This window comes from Castanea sativa, chromosome 7 (genome assembly GCF_040712315.1).
Source record: "Castanea sativa cultivar Marrone di Chiusa Pesio chromosome 7, ASM4071231v1".
In the NCBI taxonomy this organism is placed as follows: Eukaryota; Viridiplantae; Streptophyta; class Magnoliopsida; order Fagales; family Fagaceae; genus Castanea; species Castanea sativa.
This window is the reverse complement of record NC_134019.1, coordinates 10498214-10521249: the sequence shown is the minus strand read 5'-3', so window position 1 is coordinate 10521249 and position 23036 is coordinate 10498214. Positions and strand designations below refer to the sequence as shown.

At 37.8% G+C, this 23036-nt stretch overlaps 1 protein-coding gene across 1 annotated transcript; it reads left to right on the top strand.

The window, feature by feature from the left end:
* The first annotated feature begins 1927 nt into the window (after positions 1 to 1927).
* Positions 1928 to 16186, top strand: LOC142643768 (zinc transporter 5-like). Its single transcript, XM_075818484.1, has 3 exons — positions 1928 to 2467; positions 3947 to 4096; positions 15820 to 16186. The coding sequence occupies exons 1-3, from the start codon at positions 1982 to 1984 to the stop codon at positions 16129 to 16131; spliced, it is 948 nt and encodes a 315-aa protein (XP_075674599.1). The 5' UTR covers positions 1928 to 1981; the 3' UTR covers positions 16132 to 16186.
* Positions 16187 to 23036: the final 6850 nt, after the last annotated feature.

The window sequence follows — 23036 nt, the reverse complement described above, 5'->3', positions numbered from 1 at the left end:
TCTAGCAAAAGTATAATACCCATAAGAAGATTAGAAATTTTTTACCTCAAATAGTAGAGATGAGTGAACCTTAGCTTTTCCAATGAAGATTTCCGGTCATCCTTGCCGGAAAAATGAAAAGAATCCGTTGTGTTGTGTTGAGAGAAAAAGAAAATAAGAGAAGAACACCGGGCACAAAGAGAAAAGATGAGATATTTTCGAATTGAGTAGTAGGGAGCAAATGGGGTAGGTGGGGGGTCAGGTCATAACATTTTTATTTTTCAAAAAGGAAGACCTATAGCCGCATTTTTAAAAACGCGGCTACAGGTCCTACTTTGTTAGAAAATATAATATTTTATTCGGCAACATATCTCAGCATGTCCCTTTTTTGTTTTTTGTGTTACCTATAGCCGCGTTTTAAAAAAACGCGGCTATAGGTCCTCCCTTAAAAAATATATTTTAGCTCGCTCAAATCTCATGCGAAGTGTGCATTTCCCCTGTTACCTATAGCCCTTCGTTTAAAAAAATATATTCGTCATTTTGTTTTTTGTGTTATGTCTAAAGCCACGTTCTATAAAAAACGCAGCTATAGTCCCATCTTTATAAAAAAAAAAATATTTGGCTGGACCTATGACCGCATTTTCAGAAATACGGCTATAGGCCCTTAAAAAACGCAACTAAAGACACATACAAACGCGGCTATAGACCTTACCTATAGCTGCTTTTTTTAAAACAGGACTATAGGTTATGTCTAAAGCCACGTTTTTTATAACATGCGGCTGTAGGTTAGGACTATAGCCGCGTTTGCGTTTCTAGTAAACGCGGCTATAGCCCCTCCTTTGTTAAAAAATATTTATTCGGCTGTACATGCCATCCTCTCAGAAAGTATTATTTGGCTGGAACTATAGCCACATTTTTGAAAACGTGGCTATAGGTTTGGTCTATTCCCACAATTTGTTGAGAAACGTTGGTTGGAAAGATCGATGTGCTAGATAGAATTTGTAACATTAAATTTGACTCTTCATGAACTCTTCGAGCCTTTCGTCATACTAAAAAAAAAATATATATTATCTTCTAAATCATTATTGATGACAAATAACTATTTTCTGTTAAATTAATATTATAAAATCAATGCTTTCGTAAAGAAAAGGATCTTATGGGTTTCAATTGATGGTTCTTCAGTGTAAAAAGACAATTAACAAAGATATTTATAAGTGTATCTTTCAATTTTTTTTTTGTTTTTTTGAGAAATACACACACATATATATAAGAGAAGGGAGTTGAGATAAGGAAATACACTCACTTAATGAAATTGTAAAGGCCAAAACTTGGCAGAGGAAAAAAAAAACTGAAATGATCATGGGCCCTTGTAGGTTCTACCTGATTTCTCGTGGTAAGAATCGCTGTGGCGGTCCAGCACAATAAAGTTTGATTATAAGCTTGTCATCTAATAGTTTGTCTTTAACGATACATCTATGATGCTTTGCTATCCATACCAGCTTAATCAATGAAAACGTACCACACTTTATAGCACCATCATTGGTCCATATAAGAGTAAGAGATTCTGGATCGAATCCACATATAACAAAAACAAATTGGTTATCAACTTAATTAATATATACAATACCACACTTAATAGCGCCATTATTTGTTAGTGAATAAAAGATCTTTGTTCAAATCCCACATATAACAAAAATTAATCTATATCTTAACCTAATGATAAAAATCAACCATCATTGAACGAAAACTATAGGTTAAAATTTATTGCTTAAAAAAACAAAAAAGATAGAAGTGATGTCCCCTCCCCTAGTTAGTAAAGCCAACTTAAGATGACAAATTAATGGTATCTCTCTCTCTCTCTCTCTCTCAAAGGAATTCCAAGAATTGTTAACCGCATTTTATATATAAGAGCACCAATAATTTCTCAAAACACAGCCTCACCATAGCTAAAGTTTTTTCTCCTTACTTTTTTCATAATCACATATAATACACATCCAAAGCAATGACCAAATTCTTAACCATCTTTACTCTTATTCTTCTTGTTGGCCCTATCCAAGTCTCTTCAAAGTGCACATGTGAGTCCCAAGAAGAAGATGGAAACATATCCGAGGCACTCAAATACAAACTAGTTTCCATAGCTTCAATCCTACTTGCTAGTGCATTAGGAGTTAGTCTTCCATTTTTGGTAAAGAGATTTAGATTTTTAAACCCAGAGAAAGACATTTATTTCCTTATTAAGGCCTTTGCAGCCGGGATAATCTTAGCAACCGGGTTCGTTCATGTACTTCCTGATGCTTATCAAAGTTTAAACAGCCCTTGCCTTAGTGAAAATCCGTGGGGAAAGTTTCCCTTTATGGGTTTTGTGGCAATGGTGTCAGCCATTGGGACTTTGTTGATGGAAGCTTTTGCAGCTCATGTACATGGTTCTATATCTGTATTAGAGGAGTCAAATTCATCTGATCTTGTTCGGCATCGCATAATATCTCAGGTAAATTACGGCCTTTTTTTTTTGCTTTTTTTCGGATAATTACAGCAATGAAAAAAATAATTTAAACCCTTCTCATTCTCCTCGTAAAGAAAAGGACAGAGAAAATCACAATGCCTATATTTTTTGGCATTTATGACCCTAGTTTTTTTTTTTTTTTACTTCGATAGTTACAACTTATAACAATAGAGAGGAAATTTAAATATGATCCTCACTATAACTTTTACTATAGTCAACTTTCATATATCCATAGAACAACCAGCAAACATTTTGCTCTTCCTTTTTTTGGGCAAAACAGTATAAAACATTGAATTGATAAATGATAATGTTCTCATTAATGTAGACGAGTTAAGGACAAATTGTAAATGAATTTTTATGGAGGAATTTTTTTGTAACAGGGTATGTACACTTATATAAACGTGAGGACCTTTTATTTTTTTAAAAGAAACAAATACACACCTATTTAGAGCAATGCTGAACCATACTACAAATAAGAGACATCAATCCAACCCATTAATGATAATCCTAATCCTAAGCCACTTTAGAACTCTCATAATAATTTCATTTAAATACTTAATATATTCTTCTAAAAGAGTACTTAATATAGACTACACATTTTATTATATAAAACTGTGGTATATTAACATTTAAACAACCACCGCACACCCTTGGTGCGATGGTCACTCCACAGGTATAAGTGCTTGTGGGGTGTGGGGGGGGCAAAGGCCGGAGTTCAAGTCTTCAGGAAAGAGCTTCACACACATATACACTTAAATTAGGTTAGAGTAAAAATTCTATCTTGTATAAAAAAAAAACATTTAAACACATAATAGACTCTCTCAAAAAAAAAAAAACACAAAATAGAGATAATAGAGACTAATTAAAAGTTTTATTTATATTTTATTATTAATGTGACATCAATCACTTTAATTACTATTTATATATAATAAAATTGACAGACGTACCCTTTTTTTTTTTTTTTGAGTTGAGAGGAACCTACCTACTTTTCTAACGAACATGTCTCTTCTAGCCGCCATGTCTCTAAGTCTAACAATAGAGAACATCTTTGGTGCGATGGTCACTCCTCAAATATAAGTGCTTGTGGGGTGTGGGGGGCAAAGACCGGGATTCAAATCTTCAGGAATGAGTTTTCACAAACATATACACTTAGATTAAGTTATAATAAAATTTCTATCTTCTATATAAAAAATAAATAAATAAATAAAGAACACAAGAAAGACTAGTGTGAATATCGTGGTGGTAGGGGCCCCATGCTCACCTTAATCTTTTTGTTATCGTAAGTTACAGATACTATTATATGCAATAATATTGACTTTAAAGCATGATTTTTTTAGTGAGATTCATTTAACTCAGTTGATAAGGTCTACTATAGTAGACTTAGTTTCAAATTTCATTTATACCAAAAATTAATTAGTATAGATTAAAAGAATAACAATTTTTTTATACACGGAGACTGTATAGGTTTTGGAATTGGGGATCGTGGTCCATTCAGTGATTATTGGAATATCGCTTGGTGCTTCTGAAAGTACAAAGACAATCAAGCCTCTGGTAGCAGCATTGAGTTTCCATCAGCTTTTTGAGGGTATGGGACTTGGCGGATGCATCTCTCAGGTACTCTCAAACAAAATAGCTTAGAAAAAGAAAATGGACATGAAATGACACTATTGTTCAATCACATTTACGATGACCATGTCTCTTTCAAATTAATGAGGAAGAGTTCTCTTTTCTTATTCATAAAAGCACAATTTTCAAATTGAAAATGCTAAGCATGCATATTATTAAATTTTGTAGCTATGTTGGGTTGAGTACTTATATGGTTATACCAAATGTTGGAAAAAATAATGGGTTAATCCCACATTAGAAAATGAATGAGAATTAAAAGAGGTTTAAAGCTTGTGCTATATATTCAAGAGCTGGGCTCTTTTGGATATACACAACTGTAAGTTTCTTTAAAACCTTCTCTCATCTTTCCGTGTGTGTATTGGAAAGAGAAAACTTAAAATATAGTAAATAAATAAAATTTTGCGTATCTTTTTTTTTCTATATCAAACTTACAAATATGCAGAATCTTTATAATTTGTTTGCATTGTCTCATATTGCTTCTTTGTATGTATATACGAGTGTTATAGGTCACATGCAATTCGATGGGCTCGTATTCTCTGTGTTCTCATGTTTTGCGCCATAACCAGCTAACTAGGGCCTGTTTGGTAAATGTGTTTAAAAATTGAAAATTGTTGTTTGAAAATATTTGTGGAAATACATGTGGGTTAAAAAATGTGTAAATATACATGTAATGTTGTTTAAAAACTGAAAATGGTTGTTCGAAAACACAAACCAAACACCCCGTAATATCCCTCGAGAAGTTCTAATCGTACATGCAACTTATGGTTATATGATATCAAGACAACTTAGTTTTACGCCTTAATACTTATCCATACTTCCTATCAAGTCCACCTCAGGTCGAATCATTCAACTGATTCAAGTGGACTGAATCTCAAGCTATTTAGAAACAACTAAATTGCAAACTATACCTCTATTTGGAGGTGCTGGAATTTTATTCTGTGAAATTTCATAATTTAAATTTTACTCTCATGAAATTCTAATTCATTTGCATCAGTAACATATTTATTCATATTTTTTGTTATGTGCTACATAAGCTTGCTACACGTGTCTAGTTCATCCAATAAAATGATACTATGTAAACTTTTATTATGCCATCTCATTTTTAATTATTTAAAATTTTTAAGCTACAAAAATGATATGGCATCATTTTAGTTGAAAAACTAAACACGCATGACAAGCTTATGTAATACTTAGAAAATATGGACTAAGAGGCTGCTGATGCAAATAGAATAAAATTTGAGGGGTAAATTCAAGTTCTAAAACTTCAGGGTGTAAATTCAAACACCCCAAACTTTAAAAGTGTAGTTTGCAATTTAGCCTTTATAAATAAATCATTCCTAACAATTATGTGAATCTTTTACTAATAACGAAACATAGTAACTTAGCGTGTGTGGATTGGAGGGACTATATTCACCCAAGAGAATAGTCAAGTACTCGAAGAAGTTTGAATACCCTCTATTGTCAAAAAAAAAAAATAATAATAATAATAATTTCATGGCTTTTTAAATTTAATGTCAAGTTGGAGTGAGTTTGATTTCTAACAACTTGGAGTCTTGGATACCATCAAGGATAAAAAAAAATAAAAATTTAAAATTTAAAAAGTAATTTTAGATTCTAGGCAACGCTAAGTTGTTCATTTGAAAAATCAAGGGAAATAAAACTACCCAGAAATGTTAAAGATGATGCACATTTAAGGCTTTTTAAAAAAATCTAGATTGTACTTAGATACTTGATGATGCCGAAAAAATCACCAATGAGTTGCAAGCACTCCTCAGACCAAAGCAATAACTGCGAAAAGAAAATAGAGAACCTAAAAGAGAGCACCGGTGTGGTGCCGGCCAAAAACCCTCCGAATGTCAAGTTAGAATGTTGTTTTCTTCAACCCTAGAATGCCAGAGTTAAGAGTATTGTGCGTACCTTGCTTTGTGAGGGTTTTGGAGTATATATAGTAGCGTAGGGCCGAGATTCTCGCCTTGGTCAAGAAATCCTTTCCTTCTAGAAGAGTGACTCGTGGAATTTTGTATCTCTTAGAGCTCTTTTCCTTATATGAATTTTCAATCAAGGCTTAACGTGTAGCGCAAGAACTCTTCATATACACGTTGGCGTGAATTACAATCAAGGCCATGTCAGCCCTAATCATATAGTGTGATTTGAGGTAGCCCGAAGAACGACGGGAGAAATTATGTGCATCCATTCTACCTGTCCGTCCACTACGCATCCGTCCTACTTGGTCCAATCACCCGTCACCCTATAGTAACAATTTTAACCATATGTGGTGGTACCGTCATGTTGGTTTTATCCCCTATCAGTTGCCCCCTCATTCCATGATACCGTCATCTCGCCCAAGCGGTCTCATGGAATGACGGTTATAATTTCTGACGGACAGGCTGGAATGCTGTCATAAATGCTCAGGGACACGTGGGTGGATTTTAATGGTTGTTTGCTGGAATCGAGGCGTCCCTTCGTTTACCGCGCCGTTCCCTCTATATATATACCACCCATCGTATTCACTTTTACACTTTTTAGAAAATTTTCTGTTCAGAGCGCAACCGTCAACCTTTTCAGAGAGTAACCGTCTCCTTTGGAAACCGGAAAACAACGTACTGATAACTTCTCCGTCGTGCGCTTCTCGCCGTCTGCTTGTAAGTTTTTCTCATCGTCTGCTTGTAAGCTATTCTTATACAATGTTTCATTCCTTATTTTTCTTGTTGGTCCCGTCGTCGGTATAAATCTAGAGCCTTAGGCTTCCTTTACCCGTCATATGTAGGTGTCAGATGTCTAGTGAGGCGTCAAGCAGTCAGTCTTATGCCCGTGAGGGAGCGGGTTACGAAGAGGTGTTCTCGTCAGGTCAAGCAGACCAAGACACCTCTAGCGGGGAGAGGGAACCGTCGGCTAGCTCTCCTTCCCATGAGGAAGATGAAGGGCAGGATAGGGACGGGTCAGAGTATGACTCGACTGACAACCTGGACAGTGTCGACCCCCCAGTCCAATCCGTCATTGGCCCTGACGGCTTCAGGGAGTTCGTCATGCTCCTTTTGTGGACGGTGAATGACTTTGTGTCAACCATCAAGCCAGCGCACTTCAACACACTAAGGCAAAAGTACCAAATACCAGACACCATATCCATCCGTCTACCATTCAAAACAGAAAAATGCTATTACTACGGTCTCGAAGACGTCGGGGTCTACGAGCAAATGCTAAAAGCTGGTCTCTGTTTCCCCCTAAGTGCATTGCATCGTCGTCTCCTCCAATTCTTGGGTCTTGCCGTCACCCAGATATCTCCGAACGCATGGAGGGTTTTCCTGAGCGTCGAAGTATTGTACAGTGTGATGTCCGACAGGGCCAGACGATTAACGGTGGAGGAATTTTTCCATTGCTACCATCCGTCTAAAATTACAAAGTCAAAGGGCATGTACAGCTTTGTGCCGAGGAGTCCGATACTTAGGCTGGTGTCCAAGACCCCGGACTCAAATCGTAACTGGAAGGGTCGTTACTTCTTCCTTCGAGGGGATAGCTGGATGTGTCGTCCAGGTGACGACGACTACATGCCGGTAGATAAAACATGGGGGATAATGCCCCCGTCTGGTACGAGTCCGTCCACTTATCAACCGTCATCCATGTTTTATGAGTTTACTCTTAACATTTTTTTTTTTTTTTTTTTTTGCAGCGAGGGACCGTCCACCTATCTCAACTGAACAGTTTGGCTTTCTGGAGAAAATTTTTCAAAAGACTAAGTTGTCTTAAAGGACCTGGTCGAAGCTCGTCACATTGGATACGTTACATTAGTATTGTGACGGTCCTGAACCTACATTCGTCGCCCGCCGATACGACGCAGGTATACACAAACGTAAGTTCTGGAATCCTTCCGTCGATTTTTGGCTTTATGTAGTTCCTTTTTTAACCGTCTTCTTTTGTAGAAATGGACGACGCCAGGAGACGGGCTATCATCAAACAGCAGGCGGCAAAAAAGAAGCAAGGGGGCGACGCTTCAAAGAAGGATCCGTCACAGACGGCCCCGAAAAGACCATCTTCTGAGAGCTGGGACCGTCACTCCAAAAAACAGAAACTTGTGATGGGTCTACCTGTTGGTCAAGGGTCCGGCATGGTGAAACCGCCTCCCAAGCTTGGGATTGGCAAGGGTAAGGGCCTGATGACCAACCCGGACCTCGTAAAGGAGAAGCCCCCCGTCCTGCTTCGTGAAGACCCCCAATATGTGCTTCGTCGTATTGGTTCCATTATATCTGATGAGGACTACGAAGACCTTGGAAATCATGCCACCGAAACCATGGGTGAGACATGTCTGTACAGCTTAGCTCAGGTTAGTGTCCGTCATAGGTTCATTTGGTCATTTTGACTCCGTCTCATTCTTTTCCGCCTTGAACTCATTTCTATCCGAACTGTTGCAGGGTGTGCTGATGGCCAAGGGCTTGTCAAACCGTTGCTCGGCCCAAGAGAGAGCCCTTGAATGAGTACGTGCAAAGGCCAAGGCAACGGCAGAAGAATTGGACGAGCTGAAGTTGTGAAGGGTCCGTCATGAGCAGAAGCTTACGCTCTCCGAGCAGGCTCGGGAGAACTTAGAAAAGGAGGTGGAGCTGCTTAGGGAGACGGTGAAAGCTCATGACGACAATATCCGTCAAGCTAAGGTTGATGCCATCAGAGAGTATCGTGACTCCGACGCGCTTCTGATGGAGCTCGGTTCTTCTTTTAGTGACAGGTTCGATGACTGCATCCGTCAGGTGAAGGCATCATTCCCTGACCTGGACTTAGCTCACATAACCATAGATGCTGAGGCCCGAACCCCTGCTCACCCCGTCGACTCTGAAGGGACGGAGGAACTCTTTGGCGAGGTTCCAGGTGATGACGGGGTCGCTAAAGCCGCCGAAGAAGCCACCGTCGTCGATTCTCACCAGCCATTGCCTGAAGGCCTTGAAGAGACCGTCACAATTAATGACTGATGTAAACTATGGTCATAGGAAACAACTTTATTTTTTGTCTTTTATTTAACTTTTTCAACCAAGTATCAGACTTTTTATTATTGAACTCTATTGTATCTGTATGTTTCGGACTATCCGTCCACTTTCATCGAATTTTTGCCTTTTTTATTTGGCCTACTTGTATGCTCTTAGTTGATCCGTCCATGGTATGGACTTAGCACATTTCGATGTTCTTTATGTGATCCTTCCACTTTGCGGACGTACAATCTTTCACCTTTGGGAGGATTCGTCCACTTCGTGGATTAATAGAGTTTCATCCTTTGGATGATCCGTCCACTTTGTGGACTCGTAGAATTTTCATCCTTTGGATGATCCGTCCACTTTGTGGACTCGTAGAATTTTCATCCTTTGGATGATCCGTGCACTCGTGGACTTTGTAGACTCTTCACCCTTTAGGTGATCCGTCCACTTTGTGGACTTGTAGGTTTTTATCCCTTTGGGATGATCCGTCCACTTTGTGGACTTGTAGGTTTTTATCCCTTTGGGTGATCCGTCCACTTTGTGGACTTGTAGAATTTTCAACACCATGCACTTCATATTTTCTAAATAAAAATTCCTCTCACTATATCAGTTCAACAGACCAAATTGTTTATGGAAAAAAACTTAGGTTCTAATAAGTAAAAACTATGAATGCTTAAAATTAAATCGAAAATAAGGTGGTAAACATTGTCTTATGACTGCCGCACTACTGGTAGTACTTCTTTAGGTGCTCTGTGTTCCAGGGATGGCCCAACTTTCTTCCGTCTAACGTCTCCAAGTAGTACGTTCCTTTCCTATGCCATGAGATAATTCAGTATGAACCTTCCCAGTTAGGACCCAGCTTTCCATGGGATGCATCCTTCGTCGCGCCAACCACTTTTCGTAATACCAGATCTCCCACCTTGAAGTCCTGGTGCCAGACCTTGGAGTTGTAGTGTTTTGCCATCATGTCCTGGTACCGTGCCAGCCTCTGTGCTGCTGCTGCCCTGAGCTCATCCACAAGGTCAAGCTCTAGACGCAACGCTTCATTATTCTTGCTCTCGTCATAGCTTTCCACGCGGTAGCTCATTAGTCCCACTTCTGCCGGTATGAGAGCCTCAGTACCATACGCCAATCGAAACAGTGTCTCTCTTGTTGGCGTTCTTGCTGTTGTTCGGTACGCCCACAGAACACTTGGTAGTACGTCCGGCCATATACCCTTTGCCCCCTCAAGCCGGGTCTTGATAATCTTTAACAAGGATCGGTTCGTGACCTCAACTTGTCCGTTGGCCTGTGGGTGGGCGGGTGACGAGTAGTGATTTTTGATTCCTAGCTGAGAACAGAAGTCCCGGAATGCATCGTTGTCGAATTGCTTCCCGTTGTCTGAAACGAGCACTCTTAGAATCCCATATCGGCAAATTATACTTCTCCATACAAAGCTGCGAATGTTTTTCTCCGTGATAGTAGCAAGAGCTTCTGCTTCCACCCACTTGGTGAAGTAGTCAATACCAACCACTAAGAACTTCAGTTGTCTTGCTGCTATTGGAAATGGACTCATGATGTCCAATCCCCATTGTGCGAACGGCCACGGAGCCGTCATAGGTGTGAGCTCCTCTGTTGGCCGTCTAATGAGATTGTCAAACCGTTGACACTTATCGTAGGCTCTAACGTATATATGGGCATCCTTTTGCATTGTCGGCCAGTAATATCCTGTTCGGAGTAGCTTGTGGACCAGAGACCTTGATCCCGAATGGTTTCCACAAATTCCTTCATGAACTTCCCTCATCACGTAGTCAGCTTCCTCACGACCAAGGCATCTTAGATATGGTCGGGAGAATCCTCTTTTGTAGAGTACGTCTTTAATCAAGATGAATCGAGCAGCCTTAACCTTCAATTTCCTTGCATCTTCTTTGTTATCTAGCAGCTTGCCGTTCTTGAGGTACGTCACGATTGGAGCTGTCCAGTCGTCTTTGGTGCCTACTTCCTGCATTCGAACGTTATCTAATAGTGATGAATGTTGGACGAAGGACAATACCTGTTTTGGGGTGATCATAGGTTCGGCCGAAGCAGCCTTTGCGAGTCGGTCCACCTCTTGGTTCTCTTCTCTTGGGATCTGAGCTATCGTGAATTGGAGGTCACTCATTCGACCCTTCACCTCTCCGAGGTACCTTCTCATTCGTTCATTCCTACAATCATAGCCCCCATTAACTTGACTGGCTACGATTTAAGAATCGGAGTAGACTACCGCCTTCCTGGCCACAACCGCTATCACAAGCTCCAACCCTGCCACTAGGGCCTCATACTCTGCTTCGTTATTTGTAGTGGGGAACTCCAGACGGATCATGCACTCAATCTTATCTCCTTCCGGGGTGTGGAGTACGACCCCGATTCCTCCCGCATGCTTATTGGAGGATCCATCTGTGTGAATTCTCCATGTGGGCGTCTCTTCTGCCCCCTGCTCCTCAGGTGTAGTGAATTCCGCGATGAAGTCTGCCAGTACTTGTCCTTTCACAGCCATTCGTGGCTGGTATTGGATATCGTACTCACTCAGCTCGATAGCCCATAAAACCATCCATCCAGCAGTTTCAGGATTGTTCATTGCTCTCCGCAACGGCTGATCTATCAGGACTTTTATGATATGTGCTTGAAAATAGGGCTTGAGTTTTCGAGCTGCAGTTACAAAAGCGAAAGCGAGTTTCTCCATCCGTGGGTATCTCTCCTCTGCGCCTCTTAGCGCCCGACTGATGAAGTACACTGGCTTTTGTATCTTCCCTTCCTCTCTGATGAGAGCTGCATTTACCGTTGCTGATGAGACGGCAAGGTACAGGAACAATTCCTCCCCCGGCATAGACGGGCTAAGCAATGGCGGGGCAGAGAGATATGCCTTCAACTCTTCAAATGCCCTTTGGCATTCGTCCGTCCACTCGAAAGATCTCCTTAGCGTTCTGAAGAAAGGGAGACACTTGTCCGTTGCTCTCGATACGAACCTATTTAAGGCTGCTATCTTCCTTGTCAGGCTTTGCACTTCCTTCACCGTCCTCGGAGGAGATAGCTCCATAATCGCTTTCACTTTCTCTGGGTTGACTTCAATGCCCCGCTGGGACACCATGAATCCTAAGAATTTTCCAGCAGTAACTCTGAATGCGCATTTGCTTGGATTCAGCTTCATTTTATACGTCCGAAGAGTGTCGAATGTCTCCTAGAGGTCCCTCAGATGATCGGACACCTTTGTGCTTTTCACCAACATATCATCCACGTAGACCTGGACATTTCTGCCAATTTGGTGCACGAACATTTTGTTCATTAATCGTTGATACGTGGCTCCCGCGTTCTTGAGCCTGAATGGCATCACCTTGTAGCAAAAAAGCCCCTGGCTTGTCACAAATGATGTTTTCTCTTGATCAGCTTTATCCAACTTAATTTGATTATACCCCGAGAAGGCGTCCATGAAGCTCAACAATTCATGTCTCGCGGTGGAGTCTACTAAGGTGTCAATGCGCGGGAGTGGGTAACTGTCCTTAGGGCATGCTCTGTTCAGATCCGTGAAGTCAACACACATTCTCCACTTCCCGTTTGATTTCTTGACCATTACCACGTTGGCCAGCCAATCAGGGTAATACACCTCCCTTATGAAGTTTGCTTCTCGTAGCTTCTGTACTTCCTCTGCCACGGCTCGATCCCGTTCGGGGGCGAACACACGCTTCTTTTGTCGAACTGGAGGGAAAGAAAGTGATACGTTCAACTTGTGAACTATAATTGTTGGATCTATTCCCGGCATGTCGTCATGGCTCCATGCAAACACGTCTTGGTTCTCTTTAAGGAATAACAGGAGCGCATGTCGGACCGTCTGGTCAACTGAGGTTCCGATCCGGGTGGTCCGGTCGGGCCTCGAATCATCCAGTCGTACCTCCTCCAATTCCTCCACAGGTTCTGCTACTGTTCTCTGTTCCTCGATGTTCATTGCCTGTACATGGTCATCCATCTCCATCATGGCCATGTAACATTCCCGTGCAGCCAACTGATTTCCGCGTAGTTCTCTAACTCCGTGTTCAGTGGGAAACTTGATCATCAGATGGTAGGTAGAAGTGACGGCCTTCCATGCGTTGAGAGTGGGTCGTCCGAGTATGGCATTATACGCTGAGGAGCAATCAACCACTAGAAAGGAGACATCCTTGGTTATTTGTTGCGGGTAGTCTCCTACTGTCACCGCCAATGTGACGGATCCTAAAGGATGGACCCGGGTTCCTCCAAAGCCAACGAGGGGCGTGCATGCCGGGATCAGGCGCTCTTTAGCAATCCCCATCTGCTGGAACGCGGGGTAGTAAAGGATGTCTGCTGAGCTCCCGTTGTCCACTAGAACTCGGTGGACGTTGAAGTCTCCTACCTGTATACTAACCACAAGCGCGTCGTCATGGGGGTGGTAAAGGCGCCGGGCCTCTTCTTCAGAAAACTCGATACTGAAGCCGTTCCATCGTGTTCTTTCTAGTGAAGAGCCCGTCGACTGGACACTTTGTACCGTCCATAAATAGGTCTTTCTGGCCTTTTTAGACGACCTCGTTGAAGTACTGCCCCCTATTATCATCCGTATGTCTGCCACCGGTGGTCTGGGACATTCGTTTTCCCGTCTAGGATTCTGCTCCTGGGGTTGATCCGTTCTCTCCTTCCTCACGAACCTCTGCAACCTTCCTTGCCTGATAAGGGCTTCGATCTGTTGCTTCAGGTCATAACAGTCCGTCGTATCATGGCCGTGGTCACGATGAAAATGGTAGTATCTATCTCTTGGTCTCTTGTTCGGATCTCCCTTCAACTTGCCCGGGAACGTCAAGGTTCCTTCATCTTTAATTTGCATTAACACCTGGTCAATTGGGGTTGTGAGGGGGGTGAAACTTGTAAACCTCCCCGAAGGTGGTTTGGATCTTCGGTCTTCTCGTCGATCTCTGGTTCTTGCCATTTTTCATCCATTATCTGGTTTCGTATCTTCCTGTCTTTCCCTTTTTCTTGGCTTATAGTCATCTCTGGCCAGCAAGGCATCCTCCGCGTTCATATACTTCGTCGTCCTGTAATATACATCGGATATAGTCTTTGGGTCATTCTTGCATAGAGAGAACAAGAACTTACCCTCTCGTAGCCCGTTCGTGAATGCCGCCACAAGTATCTTGTCATCTGCCTCATCTATCAAGAGGGATTCCTTGTTAAAACAGGCTATATAAGACCTTAATGTCTCGTCTTCTCGCTGCTTAATACTCAGTATACATGCAATAGACCTCTTGTGTCGATGACTTCCAATAAAGTGTGATACGAACTGTGCGCCTAGTTCCTTAAAAGTGCCGATGGAATTAGGCGTCAGCCTACTGTACCAATCCCTCGCAGGCCCTTTCAAGGTGGTGAGAAAAGCCCTGCACATGATTTCATCTGGTACTCTCTGAAGATGCATTAGGGTTCTGAAAGACTCCAAGTGATCCAACGGGTCTTTGGATCCGTCGTAGTTTTCCACATGGGGCATGCGAAACTTTGGAGGAACGGGGCATGAATTCACCAACGCTGTGAAAGGCGAATTCGTTCTATGGACTAGGTCATCCAGGTTGCTGGATACCCGCCCTCTAAGGGCGTTCATCATCACATCCATGCGTTCCCTCATCTCCTGCATTTCGGCGGCTATGTGAGTCGGCAAAGTGTCTGAGACAGATGGTCGATTGGTTTCTTGTCGTTCGGGTCTAGTTGGAGCATTGCTGCCCTCAGGTCTTTCTGCGTTCCTTCCTTCCGGACTAGCGCCCTCCTGGTCTTCCTCTGGTGCACTTGGGTGTGCGGTCCTTTGTCGCAATTGTTCTTCCAAATCATGATTCTACTTGGTGAGGCGCTCAACCGCCGCCGCAAGCGTTTGGACTTGCCTCTCTAGAGCTGTGGCGTGCGGTTCGTCACCTTGGTTGTTGTTTGTTGCCATCGATCAAGTGAGTACCATGCAACTCTTTGTCTTAGGAATAGAGCAAGGCTGAAGCAATCAAAAGATTTTCTATTTCCCATAGACGGCGCCAACTGATGATGCCGAAAAAATCACCAGTGAGTTGCAAGCACTCCTCAGACCAAAGCAATACCTGCGAAAAGAAAATAGAGAACCTAAAAGAGAGCACCGGTGTGGTGCCGGCCAAAAACCCTCCGAAGGTCAAGTTAGAATCTTGTTTTCTTCAACCCTAGAATGCCAGAGTTAAGAGTATTGTGCGTACCTTGCTTTGTGAGGGTTTTGGAGTATATATAGTAGCGTAGGGCCGAGATTCTCGCCTTGGTCAAGAAATCCTTTCCTTCTAGGAGAGTGACTCGTGGAATTTTGTATCTCTTAGAGCTCTTTTCCTTATATGAATTTTCAATCAAGGCTTAACGTGTAGCGCAAGAACTCTTCATATACACGTTGGCGTGAATTACAATCAAGGCCACGCCAGCCCTAATCATATAGTGTGATTTGAGGTAGCCCGGAGAACGACAGGAGAAATTATGTGCATCCATTCTACCTGTCCGTCCACTACACATCCGTCCTACTTGGTCCAATCACCCATCACCCTATCGTAACAATTTTAACCATATGTGGTGGTACCGTCATGTTGGTTTTATCCCCTATCAATACTCTTTTTAGATTTGAAATCAAGATTAAGAAATAAAAATTTGACAATGAATTAAAAGTTTCACATAATGGAAGCAGTTTCAGAGTCCAGGAAGGTGAGGGGGAAAATTGTGGTTATTGCTAATTAGAATATGTGATTTCTGCAGGCGAAATTCAACCATCGAACTGTGGCAATTATGGTACTATTCTTCTCCCTTACCACTCCAACGGGAATAGCTGTTGGCATAGGCATATCGAAAATGTACAATGTGAATAGCCCAACTGCACTCATTGTTCAAGGGCTTCTCTTATCAGCATCTGCTGGAATTTTAATTTACATGGCATTTGTTGATCTTCTTGCAGCTGATTTTATGAGCAAAAAAATGCTAAGCAATTTTAGGCTCCAAGTTGGAGCCAGTTTTACACTTCTTCTAGGAACTTGTTGCATGTCACTCTTAGCCAAATGGGGAGAATCTTGATTTTATTTCATTTTTGAACTATATTGGAGCTATATCAAACTCTAATTTTCTTCTTGTTCTTCTTTTTTGTTTGTAATGTCAATAGTAATAACAGAGCAAAGATCTTAACTAAGATGTCGTCAGTACTATTTAATGTTGTTGGATTCAAGTTTTTTTTTATTCTTTTTTTCTTTTATTATTGGGATTGAAATTCAAATTTCTAATTTAACAATAAAAATTTTTACTAATTAAGCTAACTAGAATCCATAACAATATTGGATTCATTTACAGGTTGCATTAGATATAATAGTTCGTGCTTAAGATATCAAAGTATAAGTGCATCCTGATAAGGTTTTATTGCAAAATAGTGGTAAATCTTCTACCATTGTTTCACTCACTTTCACCTACAAACATTGGCGATCCAACAATTTTAGCCCATTTCTCATGGTTAATGTTGTACCAAAGGCTTGATCTATGGTACTAGATATAACTGTTAAGACCCATGGTGTTCAACCTGTTAAATTTGAAGAGTATTGACAACATCAGCATATTTCTTGGACTCCCGTCCAATCAAATATAAGCTTTGTTCTACTTAGAGACAGTAAAAACAATGTTGGTTCACTTACAGCAAATAAAACTAACAATGGCAATGATCTTGTGAATTTTATTGTAGAATTTTGGATTTATACTTGAGGGCTGAGCCTTTTAACACGACTCAGGATGTAGAAATGTTTCAATATAAGCTACTTGATACTCTCAAAATTTATATTGTAAACTCAATTTCTCTGAATCTTGTTGACCCATGGTCAAACTAAAAATAAAATTTTTTGGTGGGTGTAAATACCTTTGGATGGTTAACATCATGTTACCTTTATATGGTTTAACATTTGGAGTAATCATCTACTTATATAATTTTATTTTTAATTAAAAAAAATTTAAAAAAACAAGTTGGGTCAAATAAGTTGACCCAACTCGACAAAGAAAAAAAGTTGGGTCACTAATCAACCCGTTTTTACTTTGGGATAAAAATCTCAAATCTTAGTTGAGTATTTTTCTTTAGATTCATGCAAGGTTACCAGTCTCAATCCAACATCCAATTTTGCTAGGTCTAGTGACTGGAATTACTTTTGTTGAAAGAAATTCAAAAATCAAGATAAGAGCCCAATCCTTATTAATCTCTCATGTTCACACGCTCAAAATACACTCAAAGCCCAAACACTCAGCACACTCAAAATCTAAAATACTCAAAGTCCGCAAAGTCTAACCACACCAAGCCCAAAGACTCAATGCCCAAATACAATTCTTTCAGTCATTTCAAACACTAATTTTGCTACAAACACTTTATCGCACCCACCCTTTACCTCTCCAAAGAAATTCCAAGCCCATCTTCAGTCCCATAAACCAACAATTCAACCCTTATGGTCCAGGAAGAAACAAATTATCCTTATGCCGAGTTGAAGAAGCTACCACTTTGGCGATGAGACAGATGCTTAACTATTGGTCCTTGGAGTATGGGGAAATTAGAAACATAATGAGTTTTGAGAACTGAGTTTTGAGTTATCAGAAAACCAATCAGGCCCAAGTAGCTAGTATAAAAAATAAATACATAAAAACAATTCTTTTGTTTGGGGGAATAGCTATTATATGGCCCAAACCAAAGCCTAAATATAATTCTTTTTAGTCAGCTCATTCTACCATGCTTGCGCTTTTTACCACTCCAAAGAAATATCAAACCCATCTTCAATCCTATAAACCAACAATTCATAGAGAAGGAACAAGTGACACATGAATTGAAGTAGCTTATGCCAGATCCTTTAAACCAACAATTCATAAAAAAGAAACAAGTGTCTCATCAAAAAAAAAAAAAAAAAAAAGGAATAAGTGACACTTACACGAATTGAATGAGCTTATGCCACTTTAGTGACAAGCCAATTCTCTAACGAGAGAGAGCGAGCTTAGGTATATAAAATAGCTCCTTCATAGTAACTTTTACTTGTTTTTATAATTCATTGTTAGGGAGAGTTTAAACTCAAAACATCTTTGTTAGAAATATGAAATAATGTCAGTTGAGTTACAAAACTCTTAAATTAAATAACTTTTACTTAGAAATTATTATTTATGTAGCAAAATTATAACTAAACAAATGACTAAATGAGTGACTATTTGAAAAGAAACAGTTATTCTATGATGATTTATGAGATCTTATTTATTACTCTTTTTTTTTTTTTTTTTTGAGAAAGAGCTTATTTATTACTTGAAAATACTTTTAAGTAATGAGAAAATATTTAGGGACGCTATTGTTACTTTTCTTTACATGGTGGACAATGAAGAGAAGTAAAAACAAATTGAATTAATTTTCTTGATGAATCTGAATTCAATTTGCTCCCAAAAAAAAATCAATGTTGCATATGACATAACATTTCATACATGAGGAAATTAAAGTATAAACATTAGGGATTCTCCTTTGACTTCTTTCACTTTGGTGTGATTATAGTGACATTCTATCTGTTGGGCTCAGGCCTGCAGAAGTAGGGAATCCGGATGAGTCATAGCGCTTTCCATTGCGAGATTCGAATCTGGGACATTCACCTTCCAAATTCTTAAGAGTCAGCCCATAACAACTAGACTAACCACCCTCGGTAATTCCTCCTTTGACTTATGAACATAAAAGTATAAAACCACTCATACATTACATTTTTATTAGGTGACCGACAAAAAGTCGGGAATCCCTCGATATGATATTTGTATGTTAATAAAATTACACTTTTTTTTAAAAAATGTCTAAGAGCCGCAACCAACCAATGATGTAGTGATATTTTCAACTTTGATTTTTAACCATGCATGTTTTCAACCAACTAAATTATTGCTTTCATGTCATATTCTCTTGGGACTTTTTTGTTCCCCCATTCGTAGGCCCTTTTCCTCATTAAACTAAAGAAAAACAGCAACACCCGATGCTCCATTTTCAGAGCAACTGCGAGTGGTAATGATTTTTTTGCTCTAAAAGAAATACATAAGATGGATTCGTAGATGACTAGCTGTAATGAGGAATATGGGTCATTTTTAACTTTCAAGTGTATGAAATATTTTACTTTTTCAGATTCGTTTGAGACTGAAGAAATAGAAGCCTGCACTCTGCAGTCTTTTCAAATTTATTTTCTTCTGATGGAAAAAAAATCATCATATAAAATAATTTAAAATTGATCTTTCTTTTAATAAAATGGAAAATACTTTTTATAAGATTTTGAAATAATATTCAATAGTAAATAATTACCTGCACCTTACTCCATCAAAATAAATTCTCTTTTTTCTTTCTTTTTTCTTTTTATTCTATGAAAGAGTATACCTTAACAAAGGTTTCGGTTATTTTTTCAGAGTATAAAATACTTTTTCTTGCAATAAATGGATCTTTGCCGAACACTAACACAATAAAATGTTTCCAATCAGAATTGTATGGGAGAGAACGATCCCAAAAAATAATTGCAAAAATTGTTGAATCGTGTCCAAGAACCAAAAGCAAGGGAATCATTAAGAGTACAAAAATTTGGACCTTCCATTTAGTATATGCATCAAATAATTAAAGTGGTCAAGTCACAATGGACGGAAGTTCTATATTTCATGTTGGACTCAGCACTTATCCTCTCTTCTTGTCCAAAGAAAGCACCAATATTGCTTAAAGAATGAGTTTTTTATTTTATTTATGAGGCTTGCATAAACAAATGAGTAAAAAAATAAAGGATTTTTTTATTAAAAAAATAAAGGAATGTCAAAGTTATTGTGTGCCATATTGTTTGTTATTTTGGTTTGGAAATGGCTAAGAATAACTCTCTTCTTGGCTTCCTCAAAAAATTATAATTTTGATTGAAAATGTGATTTTTCTTTTTTCTTTTTTTTGCTAGTACTTAATACTAGATTGATATAGATTGTTATTGAATATTTTATTCATTTTCTTGTCGTGTTTTTTTTTCCCCTGTAGGGTACTGAGCTTGTAATAGAACCAAAAATAAATAAATTTGAGATGAATTTTTTTTTTTTTGGCCCACAAAAATATCCCTTACAAAATAATAATAATCTGTTGGTCGTAGAAATAAACACCCTGTAATATTCAATTTGAATGGAGGATAAGCTGGGCCATTTTACGCATGGTATCTGGGCTTAAACTAATAAAAGTGGGAAGAGTATTGGGCTTAAACATTTACAATTCCAAGAGCTTTTTTCTTTTCCTTTTCTTTTCGGTAATTTTATCCTCAACTTTAAAAGGGTGTTTGTGACTCCACCGCTAACAAGATACCTTGGCGATGACTTATTAGTTTATGGCATGATGTAAACTCGAATGTCCCAAATTTAATCCATCATGGTGTCGATTCATGAGGTATTTAACGTGTCTCTTGAACAGGAAGTGAAATAATCTAGTTAGAGACTGAAATACCACTTCTTTAAATTTGAAAAAATCATTTATGATGTCATTGAAGTTAATGAATAAGAAATGATATAGTCAACTTTACTTATTTTCAGTTTGATAACATTTTTTTGTGCAGAAAACAAGTTCAAAATTGCAACATATGTTCTCATAAAAAAGAAAGTTTTAGGTTTCAAAAAAAAAAAAAAAGTTTTAATTTTGGTTTTTAAATGCATATTTCTTCTAAAACGAGTTTTTATAAATTTGGACATTTTCATATATATTTTTCCCCGAAAACGATGTTCAATTATGAATTAGTGTTTTTTTTTTTTTTTTTGGGTTTAAATCAAAACTGAATCATTTATGCTGTTTGTCAAATATACCCTAAAAATTGACCAAGATACACACAGAGATTCTTATGGAATTGTTGTACAACTCATACAAACATAAACTGATTAATTAAGTACAAATTATTTTCCATTTCTTGTGAAATGATAATGAACTAAGCAATGTGATTGACCCGCCGTCTAGTTGAATAAAGCTTGTTGGATAAACCTAACATGATAGTCAATGGAAATTATGAAATGCCAGGAAGAATTATTCACCCTCTAAATTCGTTTTTTTATGGTACTGAACTATATATAACTTTTCTGAAAATAATGCAAAAATATATATAAAAATAGGTTATAAGATCATTGGTTACTAATTACATATCATTAGCAACCACACTTAATTTCTAATCAGTTATCAAAAATAAAAAGCAGCCACACTTAATCTAATGTCTATGGCATACTGGATCTTAAGCTTTTTTCATTAAAGTGTTAGTGTACTATTGTTATGTTGTCATTGTATTGAAGTTGTTTCTCTGGTCTCTTTATACATATATGTACAAGTTACAACAATATTACAACATCTTAATTTGCAAAGTATTTCCATCATTCAAGTACATAGAGAATTATATATATATAAAGAGGGAGAGAGAGAGAGAGAGAGAGATTCTCAGTTACAATAAAAGAAATATATTTTATTTATCATAATTCGATAGTTGGAGAATACGATATTTGAATTTTGAATATCTTCATAAAAAATATTATGATATATCAATTAATTGAGTTATAAGGTTATTTGCCAACCAAAAAAAACACTTTATCCAATTAAGTTAATTATTTAATTGTAATTATTCTACATATTATTATATATCGATCAATCCTTTTTTTTTATTCATTTTCTTTTTTTTTTCTTTTAGATGACGTCATTTCTACGCATGCCATTAACCCTTTTTTTCTTTTTTTTTTGAACAAACCCATTAACCTTCGTATATGAAGGCATTATATTTTACCAAAAAAAAAAAAAAAAAACATTGTAAAGCTAGCCTAATTTCTTTTATATCAAGCTAATGATTTCATTGGTGACACACTAGACCATAACTGGGCCCCAAAGTCAAGTCCTCACGACAGATTGAGATTAAGTCCAATACCTGATGTAATTCACTAATTTTCTCTCACAAATTTTTTTATATTTTTTACTTTTTAACTCTAACTTTTTAACTTTTCCTTAATACTATATTTTATTTAATAATTGAGATTGAAAGTTGTTTTTTCAACTTTTCATCTCAACCATTGATTACAATTGCATCAAGTGTAATACTCTAAATACTGCACCTGATCTCAATCCATTGTAAGACTGCATAGCTTAATTGACTTTTTTTCTCAAAAGAATTAAGGTTAATTGACTTCAAATTATTTTTTATTATGTGTGTGGGGTTATATTAAAAGAGAAATGTTAACGAATGTCAAAGAACATTTATTAGTGAACCATTTTTTTAAAAAAAATTTATGTAAAAAAAGGAAAAATAATTAATATTTTAACAACTTTTACAATTTTTCCATAAAAATGGTATAAAAACTTTTCTAAAATGGTTTATTAACAATTATCTTAAAGGAACCAGTTAACATTACCTATATTAAAAATAAATAAACATAGTTATAAGTTGCAATACAATTTTTTTTTAAAACAATAATTGCTTATAAATAATTTAATGATTACAGGTATAAATTTAATGTTATGTATTTTTTTTTATATTTTTACAAATTAAATTTTTTTATAATAAAAAAAACACTACCAATGTCTAATTCCAATTTTTTTTGAGACAAGTACGTATTCTTAACCGTTCATGAGGTTTGTGATGTCATTTTAGAAAGGAAAAAAAATGTAAATAAAGAACAAAACTTGGGTACAGTCAAGGTTTCAAAAACCGGTACAGTGAAATAACTGAAAAAAAAAAAAAAACTAATTACCGATTTTTTGGTCAAACCGGGGTCCAATCGATGATTAAACCGATGACGTCATAAATAATTTAATTATTATTTATATAAATTATATAAATAATTAATAATTTTTTAATATACTAAAACTAACAAACCAATAGTAATAAATATGTTTCCTTAAAAAAAAATACAATATATAACATCTTTTTAAAGAATTTAACATAATAACATTATAAAAAATCATCCTTAACATAATAAAC